A 13,485-nucleotide genomic window follows, 5' to 3' on the forward strand; every position below is an offset into this window, starting at 1 on the left:
TACTGACCTACATGACAAATAAAGTATGTATGTATGTATGTATGTATATAAAGATAAAATTTAATTATCATTGCGGGTCAACTTCCCAATCCATACTCCCATCTAGAAATGTTAGAAAATGCATTGCTAACACGGATGGATGTATGTTTTTTTCCCGGCACTGCCTCTTGAAGGGGGACCGTATTACACTGATGAATCATGTACGTTAACGTAGTTCTTTCTCCCCGAAAAAACTGACTATCAGGCCCCAAAAATACTTCAAGCGTTAACAGAAGAAATTACCTCAGCAAATAAATTGGAAATACGTTACCTTGTGAACTGCTATAACTCCTTTGAAAAAATTGTCAACAATGCGCAAGTAAACGTTCAAAAAACGTTGTACAACCTATACGTCGCCGTGCAATGGGTTTCCCCCTTTTCTCATCACCAAAAATTGTAGTATTGCAACATTTAGCGGTATCTCCATTGCAGAAAAGATTAATCTAAAAGCATTTAACAGCTATCTCTTGAAGTTAATTGAATGCACAGCTCCTCAATAACCTCGTTGTCAGGGGGAACAGGTTCACTGAAGAAATATGTTTTGTTCAGTTGACTCAGTAATGTGAAGTTTGTTGGGAATAATTATTCAACTTTTTAATGTAGGTGTTTCAGTCATACTGCGTAAAGTGTGTCAAGGGTTCTAGAGTCTCTTGCAGCTTAGCACTATGGACCATACAAAGTATTTATGAGAACTCCATCGTAAGTTCGGTTCCTCTCGGAAGAGCTCGGGTAGTTCCGAGAAGAACGGTGTCTGCATTACCTCAATTATTAATATGATTTTTCCTGTTACGGCTAGAGCCATTTTCGACGAGGCGTTAGCCCTTTGACGGAGGGCTAACGCTTGAAACGTCGGCTTTGAAACTCTTTATGGCGGCCAATTTAATGATTATCAACTCAGTTGATAAAACCCAAATTACCATGTTATTCCCACCGACGCAGCACCACAGATTTTTTAGAAACTTACCCCCTTTTTTTTAATTCCTTTTCGATTTAGTGTTGCAAAAACCAAAACTCGCAGAGCCACTCAGAAGACGGGGAAATACTTTAGAGAGCCAATAAAAAACAAGGCCGTGAAAACAGACACACTTCCCATAGAGGGGGAAAATGCGGGTGACTATGTCGCCTTTAAATTGGTTTCAGTTTTAATCTGGTTGGTCAAGAAAGCGGCGAAAAACGTGAGCCTGTCTTATAGATAAGTTTTCCAACAATTGGTAGATTCACACCAAACAGTTCCGTTAGATCATTCGCCCTCATTTGGCATAGAAATCTCTAGCTCATAATATAAAGACTGATTAACCTAGTTACAGCTGGAACCGTAACGCAGAAGGTTTTCGCTCTTTGATCTAGTTTCACTAGAAGCTTCCTTCTCCCCTTATCTTTCCACGTCTAATCCTTAGCCCATACCTTTGATTTGATTTCTTCATTATATAAACACAAAACAGCGTACATAAAACATAAAATTATATTTATTGTAATTCATAGAATTTTACATACATAATACATACTTATATAAATTTTGTTTATAACGCATGTTTTGGCACCAGCTTCTATATATAAATAGTTTGTACATGATTGGTAACCAGTCATGAGGTCGCAAGAGTCGAATTATAAATAATATAAACGCTAGCCAAGAAAATACTGTTAATTTTGCCATAAGTTTCAAAATACATCCTATTAGATAATAAGTTCAATTAAGGAAAACTTTGCAAAGAGTGAGAGTACGGTGACAAGACAGAAAATTCAGGGAATTCAAAACCTTGTGATAACATTTCAAGCACTCGCACGTCAATTACAGAAATAATATGGACCTTTACTCGTTGGTCTTCGTCGTCACTTTTAACAACCGCTTACACAGATTACTTCAAGTACAACCCCACCCCTACCCCCAGATTACTACATCTACGACCCCACCCCTACCCCCACCTCAAGATGATATTCATGAATCTTTACACAGTTTGCGACTCAAAATTTAAGGATTTGATATGAAATCCAGAGCTAGGAGAGGGGAAGCCAGAGACCTTATCCAAACAACCATAGGGTAGTAAAAAGTGAAATAATTATTTTAACACAAATTAATTTGTAAAGTGAAAAACAAACAGCTTTAGAAGACAAGAAAGAGTCAGTTACAGTGTGCGTCACGTATGTAACTTCCTCAAACCTATCATTCGGCAACGCAATCTACAAGTTAGTCAATATGAACTACTTATACGATACACAGTATCGTGAGTTATCTGAAAAGACATTGGAAAAATGCAGGATCTAATAAATTACGTGAAGAGAATTTTATTCTCTTCAAATAAATGTATAGTACATTAATATATAAATAAATATGACACTTCAATGCTTCAAATGCGTTGTTTACAAATTCATACTTTATAATGTTCCGTATCTTACAATTAAAAAAAATTACCCTCTTGGAAGGTATTCACGTGTTCTCATAACTTAGTGTGTTAAATAACCCTTCTTAAATACATTATATAAATACTTAATCCTGAAATAAATTAAATTTTCTCAGCGATAATTTTTTAAGGAATTGAGCTGAGTGAAAAATACGGCACAAATCGCGCTGCCTTCTGGGAATATGTCGTGTTATGCGGTTGTTTTACTTTACCATTTCGTTTAAAACCAAGATACCAAGTTGAGTTTCTTATTGATCGAAATGTTCTGTACCCTGAGTGTGTGTCCTCTGTGAATAAACAATGTTTGAATGTATTTCCATGCACCTATAGACAAACGAACAGAAATAAGATAAGGTTAGTTAGAAATCGAGAAAAAATTGTGGACCGATCTCAGGTAGGGGCCTCTAATATACCCCCACTAAATTTCCTCAGCCACACTCCAGTCCGCTCTGTGATTGGTCAGTTTTTTAACCAATCAGATTCGTATATAAACCAACAGCAATTGCGGTAACGTTTGTGAATATATAAAAATCATATATGAACTGCGATTAAAGAACGAGTATGAGAGCGATCTTTGTTTTAACCAACACCACTTAAACAATAGTGAAAATAAGGCCTGAAAAAATTCAGGCCTGTAAGCTAAGGGATTCGAACCCATGACCTCTGCGCAACCGATGAAGTGCTCTACCAACTGAGCTAACAAGCCAACTGGGAACTAGTCATTATGGTGGTTCGTAATAAACCCGTGAAGTGATGAGTCAACGTCTGTGAATATATGAAAATCATATGTGAACTGCGGTTAAAGAACGCATCGCTTGATCTTTTCTGCGTGTGAACCCCGCAGTTTGCGTTCTTTTTTTTCAAATCTGATTGGATCCAAGTAACATTGACCACTGAACTTAAAAGCCGCCGTGAAATCTTTACTTTTGGTGTGAAGACAACCGATCAAAAACCGCTATAGAAGTTCGCGTGATAAGATGCGCAAGGAAAAAAAAAAAAAAAGGAAAAGAAAAGAAAACTACTTACTTCTACTGTGAGGTCTCCGGCGTCGTTGACACAGAGATAAGAATTTTCTGTCACGGATCGTATTCTTACGAAGACAGAACCGTTATAAAGTTGGGATTCCAACTGTAGCTTAGCTAAGACGGAAAGAAAAAAAATTACATTAAAATCCTGATTTACCTTTAAAAAAGATTTAATGAAGCCTCAAGATCTCATAGGAAGAAACCGGTACAGGGCCACGGGTCAACAATCCTCAGTAAGGTCTCTTTTACTGGAAAGAATGGCATTTCTCTATTCTCGCTGACGAAGGGCTGACGCTCGAAACTTCAGCCTTGCAACTGTCTACAGTGGCCAAATTAAACATTCTCCTCAGTTGATAAAACCAAATTATCCTATAATCCAGTAGCGGTTGGTGAGCCTCTGGCCAGTCACCAACTACGATTTACACACCGTATGATACAAAACAGTCGTTATTTTATGCGGCAGGTTCGAGGTTCTTTTTGGGCGTAATGTATTGGATCGCGGATGAGCTTTAATCTGTTTTAAAATAATCTGCCATTACTAAAACTTCCTGAGCCGACGGAAGTAGGTACACAAAGAACAAAACGGCGATTAGCTCTGACTTGAAGAAAGCGCCACGGCAACGCTAAGCTAACAATGTCGTAAACACTCTCGAGACCTTGAAAACATCTTTCTGCGGCATGAAGATCTCCCCGTAAAAGGATGTAAATATTGTGTTTGTGGAAGGGTGTTCTGAAATTTCCCTCTCCCACGTTTGTGCCCAAAAATTCCTTAGATTCCAAACATGTTGGACCCTTGTACACAACAACACGAACAAGGCTTTCGTCTGTCTTTTAGAGGTGCGGACGTTTATTCAGTCATTAAGGTGCTGAAAACACCCACAAGTGCTCAGGATTGGTAACTTTCAATACTGTTAATTCAATCAGACTCGCGTTAAGAAAACTGTACAAAAAGAGAATGGGAAAAACTAGGATATAAAATATGATACTTTCCAGTTGTGCTGACGATCATTCTTGTGTTTATATATGGATGATCTTGTTTATAAACAGTAGTTGTAAAACTGATTTGAACAGTTAATGTTTTTTCGATTATTCTACTCAAAGACCCCAAAATGAACACAAACCCACTTTTCTGAGCGTAAAGTTTTTTCTCTCGGAATAAAGGAAGCTGTGCCTTTTGTGGAAAGAGAGTGTTGTGATATTTCGTAGTAACGACTTAAATGGATAAATCAATTTTCTTCGGTTTAGTTTTGGGCCAATCTTTGCCGCCGTTAATTCATTCTTTTCATTTGCACATTTGTCGGCAAAATTCATTCAGACAGCACAGATGTACTCGCCGCTGTTGGCGGGAAAAATGTCTATTGATCTTTGCGGCAGGTCAGAAAAACCGCCACTTGAACTCTTGTTTCTCTGTCTGTTTAATACGGATTTAATGGCAATATTAGAAATCTTCACTGTCTCCCTGAGGGTCCACTTGAATTTGCAATGTTAAGGTGCTTACCAAATGCGGCGCTTCCAGACAAATTTTAACGCATATTCTATTATGGCTGAATGCGTTTTTGTATCAATTTGTGAACAGCAGCCACAACAAGTGTCAGTTTTGTAAGCCATTAAAGAGCAACTTTTATCGGCTTCTTACTTTGAAGTTACGCTATGTACAACGGTATTTTGTCACCCGAAAGAATAGTGAAACTTTTCCAAAACAAAACAAAGCAATCTTTACCACAATATATCTCGACGATAATCCGATTGTAAAGTTTAATTGCACCGAATCAATGTGGTGTATGAATAAAGTTCGTGTTGTGGGCTTTAAAGCGCATTTATCAAAACCGCTTGGGTGGTCTAATCTCACTAAGAGAGGATAGTTTATGGCATAAAATGCCTGATATGGTATTTTTAGATTCAATTAAAAAACAAATACTTACCACTTTCGTCTGTTTTGACTCCATTACCGTCCACCGAAGTCCCTTTAACTCTAACTAAGCTCCGTGAATTCCTGGACATTATCCAGACATAACGCGCTACTGAAATCCCTGACTCCGAATTCTGAAACAAAAAGCCAGTAGATTAGCTCGATAGAGAGCTACAATGTCCACCATTACATAACTGTTTATTTTTCATTGTTGTTGATGAATTGCCCAGACAATACAGATCATAACTGCAAAATTAGCCTCCGCGACGTTTGAGTAGCTCTATAGACGCATCACGAATTGTTATTTTCTGATTGGAAAGGAAGCATTCATATTTCCTTTCATTTATAATATCTTAAGTCTATTTTGAACTCAGGGGTAAGTACAGTTATATTTTTCTAAGGGTTTGAGAAGTAAAGATGAGCTTCAAACAGAAGTTTATTTGCGTGACCACGTGCATTGGGTAAAACCCCGTGTCAAGAGTCCAACTGACGTAATCTTTGAACAACAAACAAATTTAGCTCTTTGAAAAGTCCCCTAAGTTACATTATTGTATTTTGTACTTACCGAAAGAGCTTTTATCAGCGGAGATGCCAAACCTCTGTGAAGAAAAATTTGAATGAAAAGGAACAGTTTAATACGTTTAAGATAAAATATTAGCGAATAATCGGGAAATCAAAAAGGTGAGTTATAAAACAAATAATCGAAATCGTTAAGAAGATTTGTTGAATACAACAAATCATAAGGCCACGTGCACCGTAAAATTATCAAAATTAAAACATAGAATCTTTTTTTCAAACTTCTGCTACTCACTTTGTGAAAATAAGCACGGCCAGGGTTGACCAGAATAGAACTGTCATGTTGTGCTTCATGGTTCTTCGTCCTCTGAAGTGGATATTCGTTATGTTGTCGATGAAGTTTACACGGTCGACAAACCTGATGTCTGCTCTAAAGTGACTTTTGATCTGTTCTGCTACTTACGGTTGAATGATTCTGTTCATTAAAACTCACAATTATATAAACCTATAAAACCGCAGACATTTAGTCCGGAATCACTCCACCCAAACTGACAACAACGCTGTTTCCTACGACGAAGCGGAAAAAACCCCGTTGAAAGCGATGTCACGTTGGCATAATTGCTTGTCTTGTCAGCAAAGTGAGGGCTTGTCTCAATTTGTTTAGCCGTTGCTTGACAGAAATCTTCTCGCGCATCGTGGAAATAAAGATCATATTAGATCAACTACGAATGTTGACGTTGTCAGCAGTTAGCGAATCATGTTCTGCATTTTAAGCATAATTTGTTGCTTTTATGGTCGGTGTGTTTATTTTGACGACACATATTGTTCGGCTGTTTTCAATTCTGTACGTTTCCGCAATTTTTACATGAATCAGCAGGGAAAGGACCAAAGGTGATGTCATAAGTAAATTCATACTCTCATGTAAAGAACAAATCATAGAGGAACTTTAAAACCATTGCGGACTAAGCGATGTGATGTAGGATGTCGGAAGTGACGAGAAACTACGAGTAAATTCTATGCCCTTATCTTTAGACGATCCCCCGACCTTCCGGTAACCCCTGCTCAAAAAAATAGAACTGGCAAATTCTGATCTTCAAGACAGGATCAAACCATTCTACATTTCAAGAAAGACATATTTACTGAGAAGAAAACGACGTCATAGAGTTTCGTATATTGGTACATTGTTATATTTTGGTTTAATCGCGTCATTGCGGACGACTGTCTGAAAGGAACTCTTTCACAAGATGCTTCCGAGAACCGCGTCACGCAAGTTATTAAGTGTCATCAAAAAAGAATCTAACATGGAAGGAAGATTGTAAATGGTTCTTAAGCTACGAAAGATCTCAGAAACCATAGTTATTCATTAAACATTCGAGAAAAAGTTACTTCTTCTGATTAGTAATTTCACACAAATTTTTGTGAGATTTATTGTTTCTGAGACCAACCGTAGAATTTTCATTTCAGCTCTGGGTTGATGTCGTTATATTTTTAGTATAAACCGAATTTCGTTTAGAGATGGTATAAAAATACATTTTTATTGTAATCTGTAAACTGTGGGGTTGGGCAGTGCCGTTACAAATTTAGAACGAGTTCTTGGGCCGCGACATTTCCACAAATCGGGAAAATCCTGAATTTTAGTTATTTGTTTTTTCTATTATCCGGCGTGTTTAGCTAATTCTTTAAGATACATATATAGTAGCGGAAACAAGCCAACGATAAAAATGTTAAAAACGTACTTTAATTGATATACAGATAAATAAAATCCTTTGTGGAGGCGTGATAAGTAAATTCTCTATGTTTTACGTTTACAATTTAGCGCGGGAACAAATATACACAAAGTTGGTGTATTGGACCCGTCACGCAAACCACTAAGTTGGGCAACGGAGGGCATCGAAATGCACACGGGTGAAGGTGACTGTCAAAGGATTGCCTGTCATGAAACAATCAACTCAAGTGTATAGATAGGATTCAGGGCTGATAATGATTCAAATACAACGGAAATTAGGCGACATTAAGGACGAAATCGCATAATCCTCAATGAAGGGCAGGAGTCGCAAATCCGGCCGATTAGTAAAACAACTCAGCGAGCTCACAGAGGGTCACATAGTAAAGTATGAAATCACGTACGTGAAATGTGCCAAATCTATTTCCTCACGTAAATATAAAATATTCGTCTCAAGTTTCAGTTTGAGTTGTTTTATCCTAGTTTTTGGTAAAATCACCTATGATGTTGTATTTAATAAATATATTGCCAAAACATAAGTTATTCCAGGCTCTGTGTTTCCATTTTAAGAGAAAAGCGGAACCTTTCCGGTATTTTTAACACGAGCACTAACTTACAGAGAGTTCCTCGTCTTTTTCAGCAGTGATATGCTCTGATAGCTGTATTTCAGTGTAACGCTTAATACTTCCGTTTCATGAAAAGTTCAATTGTTTTCTCTAGAATGCTTGTATCCAGACAAACGCTTCTATCACCACCTTAAAGCATCGGTGAGTTGGTGTTATACCTTTTATAGGAACAGTTTTCATTCTGAATACCGAATAAGGACGTCATAACATCGTAACTAAACAAGGTACAAGAACAAATTTGCGCCAACTTGAATGCGTTCCAAATTCATGTGGTGTTGTGTACATGCAGCTGGGCCCCAGATTGCCATCACATATTTTTCCCTTGCAAATCGAGATCGCATTTGCCTAAAAGAAACTGTACATCCCACCCCTTAAAAAAAAGGAACTGAAGTATGGTCACGGAAATTGTAGCCGAACCAGTAATAAAGTTGAAAACTTTTCTTCGTCTACAAAGCTTTCCGAAGAGAATGTTAACTTAACAATAAAAGCTCAATCAAAGAACGAAGAGTGACTTAATAGAACTGGACATGGTTAGATATATTAGAGGTGAAGGAAGGGAAGAGAAAACGACGACATTGTCAACGGGCTTAATATTACGACCTTATGCTAATTTATGGTTAATATTTCTAGAATTGTCGAGAAAACCATTAAGATTTGATTCCTTTCAATTGCTACAATACCTCTGCCCCTACCATCACCGAGGTTTCTCTTTTTCCCTTCTTTTTTTTTTTTTTTGACGTGTAAGGCTCGGGAACGCATGATTTCGCATGAAATACTAGCAGCCATCTGAATCCGTGATTCCTCTACCTGGGGGCAAAAATAAAACAGCATGATGTTTTTTTAATCGAGTTCAATGTGACAACGAACGTATATACCTTCCTTTCTTTATCAGTAAAGGAATGTATTACATTTTATAGACGTTTCAAAGTTCCTGTTATTGCAATTTAGTTTTCTTTGTTCCATTTGTCAGCACTTTATTGTCGTCAATTGTGAATGAACGATATGGATTAAAGATGACGGAACTAGATGAAAATTTGTGTCAAAACTAAAGAGGATTTTGTCTATTTAGCCTTTAACAGTTAGATTTAGAAGCAATTTTGTCTGAAAATTAATTAATAGAACTTTCCAAGTTCTCAGAAAAGTTTCCAACTTTTTAGCAACAACTGCAGACTTCTGCAGAAAAATACATCCATTTCATACCCGTATATTTCCCCGGCTGACCAATATTTTGCTTCTTATTTAATGCAATAGTAAGGGAGCTACTCTGAAATAACTCATGGTATGGAAGCCTAACGTGGAGCTCGCATGTCCCTTAATCGCCAAAGGCTTCTAGAAAGAAGCGATCAAAGTCTACAACAGTACTGGAACAAACCAGTCGACCGGCTGAAATTCCATCCAAGCAGTCTACGTGTTTTGCTTTTTTGACTCTTTGCCAGGTTAGATGCGGAAAAATGCGCACTTTTATTGTTTCATTGGTTGTAGTAAGGAACATTTAGAGTCTACAAATTGAAATAGCGTGATTTGTACTACTATATCGTGGGCAACAAGCCAATTATTACAGACGTATTGTGACGATGATTGTGAGATAATTGTCGATAAATCAATCGTGTTTGCACAACTGCGTAACTTATGTAAAGGAAGGATGCGACATTAAGAAAAATAAAGGTATAAATTCCGTCAGTCTAAGCAATTGTTTCCAGGGGCTATGATAGCATTAGTTTACTAATTACAAACAGAAGGTTTTTCCACTGAATTATTATCCGATTTTCCGAGGCAGCGAACAGGATTCGCGTAAACAACCTGTGAATAACATTTTTTGATAAGTACTATGACGACAAGGATGTTTGTCTGAATTCCTCCATATCTTATATATTTCTTTGGTTTGAAATTTAGAGCAGATATATGTAAGAAAATCCCAATTTCTTTGCTTATTATTCCCGGCCGGCTTGGAAAATTCAGACATGATTTAATTTCCTTATGCTTTTATATTACAATTGAATGAAAGTTGAGATTGTTCAGCGTGAGGCGTCGAATATATCCACTCTCCTTTCGTGATTTTTCGCGCTGTTTTTGTAGTCCATGTCTGATGTAACCCAGACGGGAAATGACGGCGCCAGTACATGCAGACAAACGTCGTTTAGAAAGGAAATATCAAGTCTGTTCACCTTTGTTCACTCAGCAGGTCTCGAATAATTCTGCCTGCAAAATTTACTGCAAGTTAAATACTTCTTCGGTTCTCAAAACAGCATGAAAGCATCGTCGTCAGCGGGTGACCGGAACACTTAAGGCAAGGATAAAACACCAATAGCTCGGTCATCAATCAAAACATTCACTATTGATGTGAAAAATGACACATGATTAAATGTACTTTATCAAAGTCCGTACATCCGTAAGTTTGTAACTGATGCTCGGCTGGTTTCAGTTCTGACTTGTTTTTCTGAAGACCGCGAGACTCAATGCTGTACTGAAGAGTTGTTGACCCAGTTAATTCTTCAAACCTCACTGAGCGGAATCCGTCAAAGTGCTGAGTTATAAAATGTCTTTAGGAAGCATATTCACTAATTTCACTAAAAGCAAAAGAGATACTTATTGCAATAAATTACAACAACAATGCAGTTATGATGAACAATCTTTGATTGGAGGATATCTTGTGCGTTCTACAAGCTCCGATATATCCTGAACAACTTGAGCGCAGTGGGTGATATCGAAACGCCTTTTAAGTTTTGTTCACAGCTCTTCGATCCCTTTCTCTGACTTCCTACAGTACCGTGAATCGTGACATACTCACCTGAAAAGTTTAGCCTCTTTGTTTCATTTCTTTTTTGTGTTTTTGGCCCTTTTACTTCATTTCTAACACGTGTTTCTTTTATGTTAGATTTTCTTTTCGAAATCTGACTAAGTTAAGGTGGTTTATTGTTTATTTCCACCATGGGTATCTCATGATTTTGTCACATCTTTTACAATTCCTGCTCACTTGGAATTCTGCTCAGAAGAATGTTGACTCCAGTCGTTTGCTGACTCATCAATCGTAACTCAGCAAACATTTTTGAGAAGTCTTAACGACGTAAAAACATGCCATTATCGTCAAGGAACTTGATAATTAAAAACCAATTATTAACGCTTAATTTTCCCAATTTGCGAACCTAGACATAAATTGAATGGCATTTACATGAGATTACTTGTTTCACTTGCTCAGAAATTTGAAGTGAGGACAAAATAATGACCGGCTTCAAAAGGAAGTCACCATATCTAGAAAGGAACACCAGTCACTTTGAGTGAATTAAGCCTCTTCCCGTCTGAGTAACTTATGATTCGCTATTTTACGTCTCTCAGTCATCCTTCAAACCTGACCACACCAGCTTAAGTTGAGGAAGTTGTGGGAAAAAGGGGCGGGTCCGGCGGTAAGGGTGCTCTCCTCCCATAGGCCGGGTTCCATTCCCGGACTTCGCTTCACATATGGGTTGAGTTTGTTGTTGTTTGTTGTCTCACACCGAGGAATTTTCTCGTTTAGGTTCTCGAGTTAACCTCTATCCATAAAAACCAATACTCCCAGTTTTAATGCTACTTCATGGAGGAAATACTGCAAAATCCACAAGATAGTCATCGTCGAACCAAATTATGTCACATTGTCATTAAAAAAAATCTGTGTTAGTGTCTCGAGAATAAATGTTTCGTTTTTACCTGACTGCCAATTTTTTTTTCTACTTGGCTGAATTTTGCCATTGGCAAAGCCATTAGTTTTCCATTTGTTTTACAAATAAATTGTTCATTGCCTGGTAGTTATAGTTCGATGTTTCTCGGCCGTTATCATTTGATCTCAAACAATGTGTTTGATTACATTTTCGCTTACTGATCTGATCAGACAAAAATACTCTTTATTGAAGCTCATCTTTAATAAGTAGAAAGAAACAATGCGATCACTTTTGCGTGGTTCTCTATTTTTACTTATTCTACCAAGTGTTTTACATCCTTAAATAGAATCTGAGCGGTATCTATAGGCAATCATTATCTATATAAGTACTTTTACCTTCTTGTCCTTCACTCAAGCACTGTGCAGATATAATAATTTTTAATTACCTAGCCGCCAACACATAACCACAGTCATGACTTACTCAACAAATTCTAGAATTAGGTGGACTTGATTCTCGTCTGCAAAGAAAGAAAATTAACTGATGGAGATTTTTTCCGCCAGGCGTTTACGTTAACCGGCATTCTTCGTATTGGTCTCCTTTAGTAGCTTAAACTATGTCTGACTTGTTAATTTTGGCCGGAATGACGTCTCAGATCCGAAAAGATATGATTTAAAGATAAGAGTATTTTGGAGTACTGTCCTAATATAATCAGAAGTATGCATCACAATGCTACACTTAGTTAGCGGATTAGATGGTCTTCCGCTGAGAAACAAAATCAAAAAAGAAACTATGTTTCGTGCAGAGCTAATTACGAACACCGGAACCGCTTCCACCCGCGCCTGGCCGCAAAATAAGAGCTTTGTAAACTATACCAATTAACACCACTTAAAAAATAGTATTCCTCGTGAAATGCGCTACAAGGAAAAGACAGATGATTGATGGCAACCGATTTCGTAGTTTGCGGGTGTTGAAATCCACCCAGGGGTCGAAAATATTTCTGGTAAAAACTACAATCTTTGCAATATAGGCACGAAAATATAAAACTAGCCAAATTACCCCCTCCGTAGGTGAAAAATGCTCGAATTACCCGATTACCAATATTCGGAATTAAGTATCTACTGTTTCGACTCGAAGTATCAGTTAGATTTTTCTCTGTATTGCCGTTTGCCTATTGGAGCTCAGATCATGGAGTCTATACCTGTATGTATTTGCTCAATCGATCGTTTTATAAAAAATGCTTAAATAAGCACTGAAGTATGAAACGGCTTATGGTAAAAGCAAAGTAATTAAACCTTGAACAAAACCACGAACTATCTGCTATAACCTTTTAAGCTTAACACCTCAAAAGTTGTGGGTAACAAACTGGTTGGTATATCACGACGTGACATACTTTTAGTCTGCACTTCATAACTTCCCGTCGAGTTGTTCACCAGATAATAGAAATTTTAACCGCGGGAATGGCGAGTAGCAATATCAAGGTCTGTTATGAACGCTGGAACGTCACGAGCGCATGATATTGTTTCGAAATCGAGTGCAACATGAAATTTCGTGATCAAGATTACCACAAAGTCAGTTTCGCCAACTCGTCGCGTTACAGTGGGAACCATGCATGGTTA

At 37.6% G+C, this 13,485-nt stretch overlaps 1 protein-coding gene across 1 annotated transcript; it reads right to left on the reverse strand.

The window, feature by feature from the left end:
• Window positions 1–1,487: 1,487 nt before the first annotated feature.
• On the reverse strand, window positions 1,488–6,841 carry LOC111319640 (fibroblast growth factor 2). Its single transcript, XM_022922390.2, has 5 exons — window positions 6,184–6,841; window positions 5,938–5,971; window positions 5,386–5,506; window positions 3,465–3,577; window positions 1,488–2,762 (listed from the first exon to the last, which is right to left on the reverse strand). Exons 1-5 carry the CDS (start codon window positions 6,240–6,242, stop codon window positions 2,565–2,567), a joined length of 525 nt encoding a protein of 174 aa, XP_022778125.1. The 5' UTR covers window positions 6,243–6,841; the 3' UTR covers window positions 1,488–2,564.
• Window positions 6,842–13,485: the final 6,644 nt, after the last annotated feature.

This window comes from Stylophora pistillata, chromosome 6 (genome assembly GCF_964205215.1).
Source record: "Stylophora pistillata chromosome 6, jaStyPist1.2, whole genome shotgun sequence".
Taxonomy (NCBI): domain Eukaryota; kingdom Metazoa; phylum Cnidaria; class Anthozoa; order Scleractinia; family Pocilloporidae; genus Stylophora; species Stylophora pistillata.

Coding starts and splice junctions, on each gene's coding strand:
- LOC111319640 (XM_022922390.2), bottom strand. CDS start 6,242: ATGAAGCACAACATGACAGTTCTATTCTGGTCAACCCTGGCCGTGCTT. Junction 5,972..6,183: donor GCCGTGCTTATTTTCACAAA/GTGAGTAGCAGA, acceptor TTTTCTTCACAG/AGGTTTGGCATCTCCGCTGA. Junction 5,507..5,937: donor CGCTGATAAAAGCTCTTTCG/GTAAGTACAAAA, acceptor TTTTTGTTTCAG/AATTCGGAGTCAGGGATTTC.